General features: G+C 43.7%; 1 protein-coding gene across 2 annotated transcripts in view; it reads right to left on the bottom strand.

The window, feature by feature from the left end:
- NUP210 (nucleoporin 210) overlaps positions 1–15,950 on the bottom strand; it is a 76,286-nt gene that overhangs the window by 23,240 nt on the left and 37,096 nt on the right. For both annotated transcript variants that reach the window (XM_051793409.1, XM_051793408.1), the window contains 9 exons: positions 12,619–12,774; positions 9,881–10,076; positions 8,252–8,397; positions 6,578–6,799; positions 5,160–5,333; positions 3,252–3,444; positions 2,899–3,005; positions 533–637; positions 294–395 (listed from right to left, as the gene is read on the bottom strand). In XM_051793409.1, the coding sequence (XP_051649369.1) occupies positions 294–395; positions 533–637; positions 2,899–3,005; positions 3,252–3,444; positions 5,160–5,333; positions 6,578–6,799; positions 8,252–8,397; positions 9,881–10,076; positions 12,619–12,774 (1,401 nt within the window). The remainder of the gene's footprint in view (positions 1–293; positions 396–532; positions 638–2,898; positions 3,006–3,251; positions 3,445–5,159; positions 5,334–6,577; positions 6,800–8,251; positions 8,398–9,880; positions 10,077–12,618; positions 12,775–15,950) is intronic.

Here is a 15,950-nt window from a genome sequence, read left to right as displayed (position 1 = left end):
GTGAAATCAGGAACATTTTACTGTAAAACTGGAGTGGGTGAAGAACTTGGTACTGGCTTTCATCTTATAGAGAAAACACATGTGTAGCCCAACTGTAATGGAACAAATTCCTATCCCTGACACTGCCTGTGCAAAGACCCCCCTGCCTGAACCTGACTGTGACAGGCAAAACCATCCAAAATCAGCTACTGCCTCTCCATCCACACGGACTGGAGAATGCCCAACAGTGACAGAGCTGCAGGACAACAACCAGGTCACCAAAAAGGCTTCAAATCACCAAATACTGCACTCACCAAAGCAACACCTCGAGTCTCCTCATGGGTCACTCTCACAATGTTTGGCACACTGGTGTTAATGAAAAAATATCCAGAACCTTCTCTGATGAAAAGTTCTGCCTGCAAAACCAGAAAAGCATCCAAAATTAGACTGTATCTTTCTAGTCTACTGCTAAAACTGGCTTCCTTACACAAATTATGTAATTTGAGAAGTTTCCCCCCTGCAGTTAGAAAGCAGCAGGTAACTAACTCCTCACCTGTATGTCAGGGTGGCTGTAAATGGAGACATCAGTAGGGCTCACTCTGACATCCTCCACAAGGATCAGCTCAATGGTGGCAGACACTGGGAGCAGAGCTTCATACTGGAACAAACAATTAGCTGTTACAGCAAAGAGGCAGAAAACAGTGCAAGTCCCTTGTTAATGCAGGGAGGATGTTTAAAGCAGGTGAACAAAGAGCCAGAGCTGGAGAAGTTCAGGTTATGAGAATGCCCCAGGATCTAGTGATTGGCTCAGCTGCTGCTCCCCCTCTGCAGGTGAGGTCACACCAGGGCATGGCCTCCTGTTCTGCAGCCCTGGCAAGACAGAGGACAGAGGCCCCCACCCTGAAGGTGCAGCAGGGTCAGTGAATCCAGTCTGACATGCACAGACATGGATTCTGACATATTACCTTGGGGACATGCCCTAAGTTCATTCAGAATGATTAAAGTTAGTACAGAAAGTTTTCTACTTCTAACTCATCTTTTTGAGATTCTTCTTAGCAGGCTACCAAAAGAAATTCTTCCTTAAATGTAACTACACAAACACTGGACCAGATGCATGTTTCATCTCTCACTCATAACAACATTAGCTTAGAAAAGGAAAATGGTTTTTAGAGGAAGTTACTGTTCTGTACCCATTTCACCTCATTAGTAGAATTATTTCCTTGATGTAGAAAGGATGTCATCTTTCCCTAATGAGATAATAGGGCATTCCACTCAAACATGGAACAGCAATCAAGACATCTTTAACACACCACCTCTACCAGATCTTTGGTTTTGGCTGCAAGAAAGAAGTTTAAGTATGGGCAGGTTTGAGAGCAAAACAGAGCAGCCCATTGCCAATGCATCTAAAAAAGCAGCCAAGTTACCTCATTTAAAGAAACAACACAGGAGCCTACAAAGTGTGGCAGAACTGGTATCTAGAACTACTCTTCAACTATGGAAAAGATTCATCCTAAACCTTAACACAGAGATCAGAACTTAAGTGCCATTTCTCACTCTGAAATCCAACAAACTCTGAATTCAAGGCAAAATTTAGAGCATTCACTTTTCTAATGATCCCTAAAAGTAAGATAGAATATTGAATATTGGGCTAACAGAGTAGGGCACAGTGAGTTACAAAATGATTGCAGAACTCAGAGTCCATACTACAACTCAGATTTTAAGAGCAAAAAAAAAGAAACAGAACCAAATATCTCAAACATCTTTGGTGGCAAAATAACTGTGTCTTCCAATGTCGTGACTCTGACCAAGTTGTAGCCAAATTCTTTAGGGGAAATGCACTGACACCACACCTCCCAAGAGTAGCAGACTGGAAACCTCACTGAAAAGTCAAGAACTATGTGGCAAAGCAGATCTCCTCCCAAAGAATTTACCATCCAGATGCCAAACATGGGCCACACTGCCAGGAATGTGGCCCACAGGATATTTCACATTACTAGTGCCCATCTGGTACCTGCTTTGAGTCAAATACTGTAACCTCTACCTGCATATTTTATTCTTTGCCTCAACTCTGTTCTCAAGGTATCTGATTCAGAACTGCATATCATCAAAACCCACTTAAATCTTGCTTAACAAAATTAAACAGAAATTCAGTTTAGGAAGCAGGGTATGTGAAGTCAGTTACTGTGCACATCAGGTTATTCCACAGGCTGAAACCTGCCTTGGCATTCCGTCTGAAAAAGTGACATAAACAGAAAGTTGCCATCTGTTTACATCTGCCCTTTGTTCATCATCACTACCTTTTGCCATTTTTCTCCCCTATGCTGAGTATGTTCAAACTAAAGTATTTCAGAGAGTGGCTAATGACTTGTAAAATGAGAGCCTGGGTTTATGGTTGGCACTGTACAAAGGAGAAGTCTCTCAGGAAACAAAAAAAGAGCATTAGTCAGAGCCCAGACTAACATATGGTCCACATGAGGAATCAGTCAGCTTTGGCTTTGCTCATGCAGAACTTTCCCACCCAGCTCTGCAGTGGCAATAATCCATTTGCTTTCCCCAGTGACAGCTGCACGAAGCACATGGTTGCTTTAGTGAAGGACAAGCAGCAGAGATTCACCAATTCATTAAAAAAACCTGATGAGAAACAAAACCAACTGAAACACTTCTTTGTAATCCCCTTGCCCAGATGGTTCAAAAACTCCCAAGGACTTGGATGTATTTGCTATGGAAAGCAGCACCCAGTGCAGAGGAAGGCAGAAAAAGCCAGAAACAAGAATAAAAGCAGTTGTATGACCCTGTCTCTAGGACCAGCCATGGAGCTGCTTTCTTTGTACCTTGCTCTGCACCAAGGAAACAAATACACCTCAGGACCACTGGGCACTAATCACAGGAAAATGGCACCAAAACCCAGAGCTCTGTTACCTGTGTTTTCACTCTGGCTGCCTTGAGGTGGGATTGCTGGTACCCAGTGGCAGTTGCAGAGATGGCAGCTGTCCCAAACTCACGATGAACTACAACAGTTTGCAAGCCTACAATCCAACAGAGGTGAAAAATAAACTGCTTAGCTCTTCTAGTACCATTCTCAATAGACAAGAAGTCTGATTCTTTTTTTCTGCCCACCCCCAAAACAGCACACACTAAAACTGTATGTTGATGAGAAGATGAAATGTGACTGCAGATTACAGTAATTTCTTTAATCAAGCTCAGTTATTACCAAACAGATTTAATCCTGATCTTCTTCAAACAATGGAATGCTCATCTAAACCAACTCATACCGTGCATTTTCTTCTGACCACTCCCATCCTCCTTCAGAATCAGCTCCATTGGCATATCAGGCTCAATATGAGCAAAGGCTGTTTTTGTTGACTCCCAGACAACATGCAGAGAGCTGAAGTTATCAAATTTACTGCCTTGCTGGTCATAGGCAGCCAAATCCAGGACTGGATTGCGATAATTTGAGACAGGAACCTGAAAAACAGGGAATATTTGGAACTGAACAGATACAAAAGGATTTCTTAATCATCAAAACATATGCTTGAGTTCCATGAGATTTACTGTAACATTACATGAGGCATGTTCATTAAAATGAGCCATCAATGCAAATCATTAAGCTCTACTTCAACGGCAAGGGTTTGGTTTTTTTGAAGGATGGGGTTTTTTTTAGCCAGTGAATTACCTTAAAACAAACAAACAAAAAACCAAACCAACAACAACAAAGTCGAACTACAGCTCAACTACATCGTTTAGAACTCAAACAAATAATGAAGAACACTGCTGTTCATGAGAAGCTCCAATCTGGTGCTGTGAAATGCATTACAAGAGCAGTGTGCCAAAGCAGGCTGAACTGACACGTGATGGAGCCAGAAAGGTAGGTGAGCTCTCAGGTGACCCATAATACACAAAAAACTTCTCATCTTGTTATTACACAGGAGCTACTTAAAATGATTCATCAACTAAACAGGCACTGCAGTTTTAGGAAAGGAGGGTGATTCTATATTTGCCTGGGAATATTAACATGACAAAACACTGTTTACTGAGCAGCCAACACGTGACAACCCTCCTCAGGAGAGAGAATACAGAATAAAAATAAAATAGCAAAGTTCTTCAAGCATGATTCTCTACACATATGTGTTGTCCACTGACTGTGACTCAGGGGTGCAGAGCTGGACACCTCTGATGTCACTGTACGTGCTTCCATGGAGATCTTCACATCAGCAAAGTTTGTGCCTTTGCTGGTAAGACACACACACAGATGGTTAAAATATGTCTCTACATGCTCAGTGGAACAGTTAGATTACAATGAAGTGGTATAGAGAGCAAGTACTTTCCTCAGAAAGAGCTCCTGGAAATATTTCCCCCCTCCTTTTTTAAATAAAAACTAATTTTATCTCACAAGTCAGAATGGCTTCCTCACTGTGACACTTGGGTGAGAAGCCACAATCCAAATGCTTTGAGGTAAATTCCTATTTTCTGGTAGGTCCCTTTATGCACCTGTTTGAATGATCACTGCAGAATCACAGAATCAAAGAATGATCTAGGTGGGAAGGGACTTAAAAGCTCATCCAGTCCCACCCCCTGCCATGGGCAGGGACACCTTCCACTAGCCCAGGTTGCTCCAAGTCCCATCCAACCTGGCCTTGGACACTTCCAGGGATGGGGCAGGGCCTCCCCACCTCACAGGGAAGAATTTCTCCCCATTATCCCATCTCTCCCTGCCCTCTGGCAGTGGGAAGCCATTCCCCCTTGTCCTGTCCCTCCACCCCTTGTCCCCAGTCCCTCTCCAGCTCTCCTGGAGCCCCTTTAGGCCCTGGAAGGGGCTCTCAGGTCTTCCAGGAGCCTCCTCTTCTCCAGGTGAACCCCCCCAGCTCTCCCAGCCTGGCTCCAGAGCAGAGGGGCTCCAGCCTTGGGAGCATCCCCGTGGCCTCCTCTGGACCTGCTCCAGCAGCTCCACATCTGTGCTGTGTTGGGAGCCCCAGAGCTGCACAGAGAGCTCCAGGTGGGTCTCACAGGGCAGAACAGAGGGGCAGAATCCCCTCCCTGGCCCTGCTGCCCACACCTCTCCCACTGCAGGAGCAGAGAGGGACACCAGCACTGCCCCTCCTGGAGCAGGTCAGCTGCTTTATTTCACACGTGGAGGTCCCACCACTGATCTTTCTGTTATAGGAACACTTCCCTTCTCTCACCACTTGCTTGTTTTGCTGCAGCAAAGGGCAGGAGAGGTCGAGCTGGGGACTGCCATAAACAGGGATCAGGGTCAGCCGGGAAGGGACAGCACAGATGAACTTCACCACAGCAGCTTCCACCACAGGGAAGGGGTTGGTCACTGTAGGGCTGTTCCCAACTGTCAGGGCAATAACCTGGAAACAGGCAAATGAGGAAAGAGAGTTCAGGCATGTTCTATTTCCACAGGCCTCAGTTACACTCTGATGTCAGAATGAACAAGCAAAAATACGATTCTTGGGGATTTACAGCACCATTAAGACACAGGAAGATGGAAAAGGAGGTGCATGGTTCAAGCACAGTTCTATACCATTATCAAAGTACTATTCCTAGGAACTTTTCCTAGGTATTCCTGTTCATTACTATCAAACTTGATTCACAACAAATCTCTTGTAACTTAAAAAAGGAAACAGCAGGTGTTCTTGCAGAGTGAGAACAGAACAGCCAAAAGACAATATTTATAGTCACGTCACTGTGTTTAAAAACATCTTGCCCTTTATTTTACATTCCTTTTTTAGCCTCCAGCAAAACAAAGTGGCTCTAAAGCCAGAGAAGGGTATCCCAGCAGGCTGAGGCAGCTCTGGTTCCCTCATCCACTAATGCAGTGGTGCAGACCATGCAGGTGTAATCTGTGGCCAGCCAGCCAATGCACACACAGTCCAGACATCAACAACAAGAGCTGTTCTTTATGGATTTGCACTCACAGAAATAGCTCTGCTTTGTAGAGGTTTCACTGAGGAAGTCAGTGGAATTTGGCAGCCCCACCAAAATGCTTAGGTCTTGCAGAATTGCAGGAGGAAAACATTAAATCAAAGCTAAATACTTTACTGACTGGGGAAGATGAATAAAGCAGGATAAATCACTTCTGCATGGTGGAGAAAACAAGACCAGGTGGGAAATGACTACGACCACGCTCACAAAGGCTGCACAAATAGCAGAGCAGTAAATTCCTATAGCTGTCATTTGTTAGAATAAACAGAATTACCCTGGAAGGTAATGTGGTTAAGAGGAGCAGGTCAGACAGAAGAGGTAGCTTGCTGCAGTAACCTTCTGCTCTGATCCTGCTTATGCAAGCTGAAGCTGCACTGATCAGGATGTTTAGTGCATCCCACAACATAAGGTTTCCATGACTTGGGTTTATACTGCAATAAACCCACCATAAACCACTTTATAACATAATGCTGGCAAGTGCTCACTCTAAAACCTGCACCGGCATCACAATGCATAAACAATATACTTATCCAAGTTCTTCACTGGCTTATTATAAAAACAACCTCCTATATAACAGCTATATGGTACCATCAATCTGCCTGCTGCCTGTTCTCAGCTACCTGAGCTCAGTGTTTGATGGAGGGCAACAGAAACACCTCCTGGCACCTACCTGCTCTCCCAGGCTGTTGCACGACACTCTAACCCAGTGCTGGTTGTGGTTTTGAGAAGTAGAAGGGCCAAGCAAAGACAGGAAAACACTTTCTGCATCCTCAGTAGTGATGTTCCTGAAGAACTTGGAAGGTTCTTGGACCCATGGTCTAGGTCCTCCTTCAAACAACATGTCTTTGGAGGAACCCAAAGTCACTAAAGCAACAGATGGTGGATCCACAGCCTGTAATGAATAACAACAAATTAATAATTCTATTTACACAAGAACAGAGCTGCACCAAAATAATTACCATCACCTACAGGAATTCTGCCCAGTTGGATTATAATCAATGGAATGCACGGATCCAAAGGAAAGTTTTATCTGCATTCTGATCACATCTCCTTCATGAAAAATTAGAGCAGAAGACCCTTAATACACTTTTCTGAGCACAGAGAGTATTCTGCTACACTTTTAAATAGACAATACTTTAAATGAATGAAATAACGTCAAATTGTACTTTCTCTTGACAGTGCTCTCTCCAGCACAGTTCTGTGTATGTAATTATTCTCCTACACAAGTTTTACTTCAAACCTCTCTTACAAATTTCTGCACTTATGTGTATTCCTGTGGGGCAGCCTGTGCTGTTCATCACCACAGCAATTAACCTGACATTTAATACACAAAAACCATTTGTAGTTTGTGTTTCACAACATCATATTACTTTGGTGTTTAGTAAGGAAGAGCAGCTAACAAAATTCAGTTCTTTCCATAGGTGCATTTTGAAAGGAAGAGAGAGAAGGTGAGGGTTGGCATAAATGTTCCTCTTTCCTCCCATTTACTCCCTGGTTGTATTTGTAATATTAAAATCCCATTAGAAACCGATGAGATTTAGTCTCAAGTGTCTGCCTGCCCTTGGACTGTTTATCTTTCTCCCACTTTTTAATGCTGTAATTTATTTATTAATAGATGTCTGACAGAAAAATGCTGCCTTCCCTTTCTAGGCATCATAAATATTTCATTCTACAGAAAGGAGGGAAAATAATGTGGAAATCACTGTTCTACACTTCAAAGAAAGAGAAGTTCTTCACTGAGACATCTGAGCACAGCTTATTTTTTTAAAAAATGCACTTAATCCACCCCGCTTGTCACCATGACCTGGCTCTGTCAGGTACCCCAGCATCATTTCACTTTATACATGAAAAGCAGCTTTACAACACCTCAAGGGTCTTTGCTAATAAATGTGAATGGTACCACAGACATGAAAAATTCCTAATTGGAAAGATTATGCTTCTCTCTCACTGCTGCCAACAACAGAATAGAAAGTGTACATGCTCTCCTTAGGACATCTCAGCATCTTAAATAGCTGAGCATCATTATTTGAAGATATTTGACAGAAAAGCACATTTAAACTGTAAAATCATCATTATAGTCACAAATTTCTATCGTTTGCACTAACGTTTTTTCCAGATTTGGGGGAAAAAAGCTCTGGCCAAATGCATTAAACTTCAGCTCTGCAGAGTCAGTGCTGGTCTCTGAAGATGAGGTACCATAAGCCTCCTGTCTTGTATTTCTATCTACTGCTCCTGGCCAACAGTGAAATATAAAGCCACCCACTTCCCTTTTTGAACATATTTATTACATAATATCAACTTGCTCTTTGTCGTTTAAAGGCAGGAGCAGTGCCAGTAGACTCACCCTCAGCGGCAGGAAGGCGGCGATGGCGATGCTGGCGCTGAGGTGGACGTGCCCGTGGGTGTAGCTCACCACCAGGGTTGTGTACCCCTGAGCTTCAGCTCTCACTCGGACTCCACTGCAAAAATCAGCAGTTGGCTTAAGTCTCCCTGTCAGATAGATTAAAAATATATAAAAACATGTTTAGAGAGCAGTGCTCAGGTATATTAATCAAGTTCAACGTGGTTTTTTGAAGGGAGCCTACAAGAGAGCTGGAGTTTTTACAAGGGTCTGGAGCGACAGGACAAGGGGGAAGTGACAGAAAGCAGGGTTGCACTAGAGATTAATAAGAAATTCATGGGTGTGAGGGTGGGGAGGCCCTGGCACAGGTTGCCCAGGGCAGCTGTGGCTGCCCCATCCCTGGAAGTGTCCGAGGCCAGGCTGGATGGGGCTTGGAGCAACCTGGGCTAGAGGAAGGTGTCCCTGCCCATGGCAGGGGTGGGACTGGATGGGCTTTAAGTTCCCTTCCAACCCAAGCCATTCCCTGAGTCTATGATTGACGGTTCTGTGATGATTTTTCACAACAAAAGCAGCTCCACCAGAAGTAAGTAGAGATTTGTTCTCCAACCAAATGGGTAAAAACAATCCCTACTGTCTTTCACATACCAAAGCATCTTTCAAACATCTTTAGTTTCACACTGGCCCGATCAGGACATGAGTCTTTACTCTGGTACAAACTAATATAACCTCTCTCTTACTGAATATTTTCATCTTGCTGTAATAAGATGAAAGTGGCTTGTAATTAAGCAAAAAAGTCATCCTGCTTAGCCAAGCTTTCCAGCTCAAGGGAAGGTATTCTCATGGAATCTCTTCACTTACTCAGAGGACACTTTGGAGCTTGGGAGGGGTCTGGTTTTAATTTTTTTTGAAACAAACACTACAACAGCATACTACAGAGTGACACTTAACACTGCTGCCTCTTGGGCAGAGTACACTGCAGATTGGTTTTACTGGCAGAGGAAAGAGCTTCCATATAAAGCCACTTGGGAAAAACTAGTGAATACATGTGAATAACATACTGAATTCAGAGGTCACAGAACAAGCACAGTGCCAGTGTCCACCTGGCCCAGCAACACTAATGCCAATCTTTAAAAATAACAGACATACCTGACAAGAGGCATTTCTTAAAGAAATGAGCTTAGTAATGGCAGAGCTTTGGCAAGGTTAAGCAGCTGATTGTCTTAGTCCCTTGTGGGCAAACCATGAACAGTGTCTGTATATAACTGAAAGCACTGATGGACAATTTGGGCAAAGCAGTTGTTAGTCAGTGTTCCTGTCAGAACACAATATATGTGGATCCCTCCCATAAGAAATCCATCAGCTTTGTTACAGCCTGTTAAAGCAGGTTAAAAATACTAAATCAGTAGAAAGACATAAGGGAGACCACATATTATCTAAATGACTGCCAAATGCTTTTAGAGTCCCCCAAACATCAGAAATATCAGAGGGAAGTTCTGCATAAAACTGTAAATGCATCCTCAAAATAAATCCACTCTGATCCCCCCTCTGAAGTCAGAACAGTCAGAACTGAAAGGAGATGTGTGACAGGAAGATCTCCCTTTAACTTCCACATCAGGGAGGGGGTCAGATCACCTTCGAGGGGGCTGAACACGCCCTGGTTCTCCACCTCCACCTGCAGAGCCAGGTGGGAGCAGTCCCGCAGGGGGATCAACGCGCCCGTCTCCGTCGTGAGGCCGTTGAGCCGCAGGGGCAGCTCCAGGGTTTGGCCAACACGTGTTTCCACCTGGCAGGGAGTGAATTCCATCCCACTGGGTTCAGTGACATACACCTGGAGGGGAGAGACACAGCACAGAGGCATTTCAGAGCTCTTTGCCCAGAGCAGCCCGAGCCCACATCACCTTGGTGATCCTTTGACTGCCCCTCCCATAATTCTCTCTTCTGCTTTGCTGATTTAAGGTGTGGACCAGGCTGTGTAGTACCTCCAGGAGGTCCCATCACCAACTGGGACAGATTTAAACCCCAACCCTGACCTTCACATTTTGACTTTTTCACATCTGAGCTAGACCTGGCACAGTGAGCAAGGCTGCCCAGCCTCCATCACTCACAGCAGTGGGGATGTAGACATTAAAGGAACTAATGACCCAAATATTTCCTCAATGGCTTTTTTATCTTCTTTCTTGCATTTCTGCTGGCAAAATTTTATAGATGTCCAGAGCTCAACAATTCCACACAGTAATTTGCAGACATCTAAAATAAGTGAACAAGCATCTACTGCCTAATCCAACAACCTTCTGCTTCAGCAAGTAATCTTGGTTTGTATTTCCATCTGTTGATCCTGTACTCAGCTTTGTTCTTCTTCAGAGAACTGGCCAACAACAAAATATAGAAAAAGATTGGCAGCAATAGATCTTCCATGCTGTTACAGAGGGTGGGGAGGCCCTGGCACAGCCAAGTTGGAGTAACCTGGGCTAGTGGAAGGTGTCCCTGCCCATGGCAGGGGTGGGACTGGATGAGCTTTAAGGCCCCTTCCAAGCCAAACCATTCCATGATTCTGTGGTTCTATAGCTGGTATGTTGATGAGCAAGCCTTAACTGCATTATTTTTCTGATTTGTTTTTCCATTAAAGAATCCACCACAGACTGACCACATATTTCATAACAATCACTATGATCAAAGCTTTTATTTGCAACATCTTAACTACCTAATCTTCTGCAAATGGCTTCAGGACACCAAACCATATGGTAGAGAGTTAAAGCTGTAATCTGTGTGGATTGACTACTCCTAAAAGTACTACTACTAAACTTGCTCACCCAGGTCAGTAAACAGAACTCTGCAGTTACTCTGTGAAGAAAGCAGCTCCTAACACAAGAACAAAGGAATTCAAAAATAACCTATTCAGATTGTGCAATACACTGCTCTGAAAGCTCACATGGACACAAGGATTTTTTCTGTCCTCAGGCTTTGACTTATGCTTGAGGATAACAAGTTTTAGCTGAAAAGTCTTCATTCCTCTCTCTCTTGCTGTAACTGCTGCACTGCTAAAAAGCAGCACCCTGGGTTGTTCAGTGAATTATTTCAGAGCAAATCTGTAAACTAAATTCTGAACAGATTTTAATTCATGCCACTATTTTAAGAATTTCAGTCATTATTTTAAGGATGAAGTTTAGTACCTCTCAAACTCATTTTGCAGAATTGACATAAATACTCTGAGCAAAACCCCAAGCTAACTTGCCCCTCAAAAACCCAGCAATAGTAGATGAAGCTGCTCCAAATGAAATTTAGTTAGAAATATCTTTCCCAAAACACATAAACTAAAAACACTGAAAAAAAGAAAAGAAGGGGGGGAAATGTAGGAAAAATATCTGTTTCCATAGTTCCCTCTTCATTATGGGACAGACTCGACCAAACACATTTTTCAACACTTCTGTGTTGAACACTGTCACATTTCCATTCCCATGTTTAGCTCTTTGCAAAAGGCACAGAGTTCAAGCAGAGATTAAAATCCTCCATTTGTGAAGGCAGCAGAGTAGTGCTGCTTCCCAGCAGCAAATATGCACCACAGTAGTACTTGTAGTTTGTATTCTATCATGTTACAGATCCAGCTGCTCTTAAAAGCCTGCCAAGAATTTCATTAAGGAAATTTATTTGTGTCCAAAGGATAGAAGAAGATATCTCCAAATCAGCAACACTCTGCAGAAAAATATTTTAGACTGTGGATTTGCAGTGTTAACCAGAGCAGCTTCTTCACCTTCCTTTGCACACCCATTCCATGTGCTGTTCTTGGATTTTCTTCACTCCTCACACACCCTGATCACCATGACCAAATCCTAAGAACAGGGGGTGATTTGCAGAAAGACCACAAAATCCCTCTTGGGAGCTACGTCTTCCACTGCCATTTTCACCTAATTTTCCTAAAATACTGTTTTTTCTTGGCCAGCCTTGGTCTCAGGATTCATTCTGTGGCACTGTACTCACTTCGGGCACTTCTCCAGATGGGAATTTCCTTGCACATCCTGGTATCTGCCATCCTTTTATATCAGGGGAAAACACCCACTTCTCACCCTGCAGAATGCATTTTTGTTTGTCTTGTCTGCTTAGATGGCCAGACCAGGAGTAAATTACCATTTCCTCCTTGCCCTCAAAACTTCCAACAAGGAAGTCAGGAAGGGGCAAAAATGGGAGTGAAGTTCAAGCAGTGGACCCCCAGAGCACAAACTGAACTCATCACTTAGTTTCCCTTAGTTTCCACAGGGCAGGCAGGGAAATGTCCTGGGAACCTTTCGGGAGGGGAATGCCTGTGGCATTCTCAGTTGCTTTGCTGTTTCCAAAACCCATATTCAAGAGTGATCAGGGAAAAAAGGAAGCCTTACCTTCATTTCTCCATAATGCAAGGGATTCTGGACATCAACTGCCTGAATAACACTGATCCCAGTATCACTGCCAGTCGTCATTACTCCTTTGACTGTCACTGTTGCAACAGCCTGGTTAGAACAAGACCAGCTGAAATTTCCACTTCCACCTCGAGCCTGGAATAGAGAGAGAAAATCTTGCAAAGATTTTATCAAGTATATGATTCTCACATTTCTTTGCTGTCACACCTGTGAATGTCTTTCATGAAAACCAGGAACACACTGAGAATGGGGAAATACAAATAAAATAACACCTCAGAACTTCCAAATAAGCGAAGTGAAACAAGAGAGAGATGAGAAGATTACTACCCTTCACTCACTTGAATTTCAGCTTTCTTCATGCACACACCAGTGCTGCCAACCCAACCATCCCTCCTGCAGCTGCTCAAGCCTGGTGGGAGTCTCCCAACTCCCAGCTGTGCTCACAGCCAGCACAGCACAGCACAGACCAGCACACCAGAGGGATAATCCTACTCCCCAAAACTCCCACTGCTTCTCTGCTCTCATTTGAGGCCTCAGAGCTGCTAAGCTGACACCCTGCACCTACCAGCTTCTTCCAGTGGGATCTGTGAAGGGATCTAAAAGGAAGAGAAAAGGAGGTGGGAGGCAGGGAGGGAATGAGGCAACAGGGGAAAAAAGAAAAAAGGGAGGAAAAAAGGTCACTGTTTTCTTGGCAATACTTCTTTATTTTTATGCTGAATATCAGCAGATCTACCTGCAGCCATTCAATAAAGTGCTGCTCCAGCAACAGGTCAGTCATTCCATGAGGGAGTGAAATTCTTCTACAGAAGGGTGAGAACCAGCTACTTGATATAATGGTCACATCAAGGGACACAAAGGATTCCCCACTGCAGGAGCCCCTGGCAGCCAGGCCAGGGCAGGATCTGCTGCAGGGTGCTCCTGTACAGAGGGAAGGGCCATAGGCACTTCCCAGCACAGAGTATTGTCCTCCAGGCCGTGCAATCCCAGTTACTGGGGAACCACAATCATTAAATGCTGTAAAACATGTAGATTGTAAACATCAGTATTACGAGCTATAGGAAATGCTTATTGAGACAAATACTGTGCAGGAAGGTATAATGAGAAAATGTTCAAAGCAAATTAAAAAAAGAGATGACTTTGACACTCCAAAATAAATGTCAAAGTTCCATCAGAGTAGAACAAGGGTGAACACTGGAGCAATTTTTTAATGTATATTGTTTTAATTTCTTTAACTTCCTCTGCATTTCCTTTAACATGATTCATAATTAAAGTAAAAACAAACAAGGTGATAAAAAAGGACAGTGTGGAAAATAAGCAACTCTAAATTATGCAGGCACTTGGCTAATAACTTTTACCAGGAAAAGAGAATAAAAGGCAAATGAAAAGGAGTCTCATTTCCCTTCTTCCTTCCCTGATTACAGAAGGAGCACTGGACACAGATAAATGGATAAACAGGTAATGTGTGTGACAGAAGGAGATGCACAGATGTGGTGAGAAAGGCTGAAAGCTTGCAGGAGTTCTGCACATTTTGTAAAAGTATTTTTAATTAAAACAGAGAGATGAGCAGAAAACATAAACCAGAAACACTCAATTCTTACTAATTGTATGAAGTCTCATCTCCTTGCCAAACAAACATTCTGGCACAGCACTACATTTTTTCTCTCTAGCATTGAGGAGAGAAAGGATAAACCAGCTCTTATTACAGTCCAATAACTCCCCACAGCCTGAGCTGCTCCCTGGACAGTGATGCCTCCCCAGCACACAGCAACCCCCTCTGAACTCCCCAGAGCTGGCACTGAGCTGCTCCCAGGCATGGACTGAAGGAAGGCAGCAGAACCCACCTCAGCAGCGCAGATATGAACAAAGCAACCACAACAAACCAGAGAGCAGACAAAACAAAACCTTCCAGTCGTTCTGATACCATCTGGAGGGAGTTACTTCAGCTATAAACAGAATTTGGCTAGATCCAAAAACTCCCTTTCAACTTGTTTTCAGAAAAATTCAACTCACCAATTTAAAACAGTCTGACAAACTCTGGAGTAGGAGGCAAACACTGATCTACAGGCAGGAACAACAGTGGAGCTGTGTGTGTGTACTCCTGTCAACAACCACTGCTATTGTGGAATGGCCACACTGGACAAATGGGCTCAGTTCCTACAAGTACCAACTAACTGAAATGTTGGAAGAAAAAGGTTTCCATGTTTTTAATGAAAAAACCCACAGTAAAGTAAGAATACTGACACAATTACTACAGTGCCAGGAAGGAATGTTCTCTGGTGAGATGCTTCATTACATATGCAAGGTAAAGTGAGATAAGAATAGAACTGTGAATGAAGTGGGAAACAAAAAAACATTTACTTTCCCTTACTGGGAAAACTCCACCAGAATTATGATGAAGTACTGAAAATGCATATTTGTACTAAGAATTTTTACCACACTCTGCTGGCGTGGTTGGGAACAGCAAGTACAGAGGTAGCACTAAACTCAGTGGAGTTACCTTGGGATTTAACTGGGGAATGCAGCTTTATGCCTCTGAGATTGACTCTCTTCACAGAATCACAGAATCATTAAGGTTGGAAAAAGACCTTTAAGATCATCAAGTCCAACCATCAACCCAGCACCACCATGTTCACCATTAAATTGTGTCCTCAACTGCCACATGCAAACATGTTTTGAACACTTCCAGTGACTCCACCACTGTCTGGGCAGCCTGTGCCAATGCCTGACAACCCTTTCCATGAAGAAGTTTTCCCTCATATCCAATCTAAGCCTCTCCAGGCACAACTTGAGGCCATTTCCTCTCGTCCTGTCACTTGTCACCTGGGAGAAGAGCCCGACATAAAACAGAAAAAATGACGTGTGTCACTGCCTCTTTCTGGATACTGTTTATTCAAGGACAGACCCAAGAGTCAGCACCACTTCTTGCTACCAGGGAGAGGCAGGAACTGTGCATCAAACACCTGAGTGCAGGGTTTGGGCATCACTGACCTGGGATAAGAGTCTGGTTGGGAAAGCACAATGTTCTTTCCCTGAGTTAGACTGGAGACACAGGATACTGGGAGACAAGCCATTTGGTTCATGAAGCATATGGAACAGCTGACAGCTTGGGAGCAAAGACACACACATAAGAAACATTGGGAAAAGTCCCTTCTGCAAATGCAACTGAGGCCTTTGCCTCCCTAGAACTTTTTATTAGGAGTATGAGGGGTGTGGTGAGTGAAGGATACTGATGCCCAAGGTTGACAGAGTGCTGCAAATTCATCTTGTCATGCCCTTTTTGCAGTCACTTCCCACTCCAATTCATACTTCCA

Source organism: Manacus candei, unplaced genomic scaffold (assembly GCF_025592945.1).
Source record: "Manacus candei isolate 608988 ecotype Guabito, Panama unplaced genomic scaffold, ASM2559294v1 h1tg000036l, whole genome shotgun sequence".
NCBI classification, from domain to species: Eukaryota; Metazoa; Chordata; class Aves; order Passeriformes; family Pipridae; genus Manacus; species Manacus candei.
The sequence above is the reverse complement of the archived record's forward strand: the minus strand, read 5'-3'. Positions and strand labels throughout refer to the sequence as shown.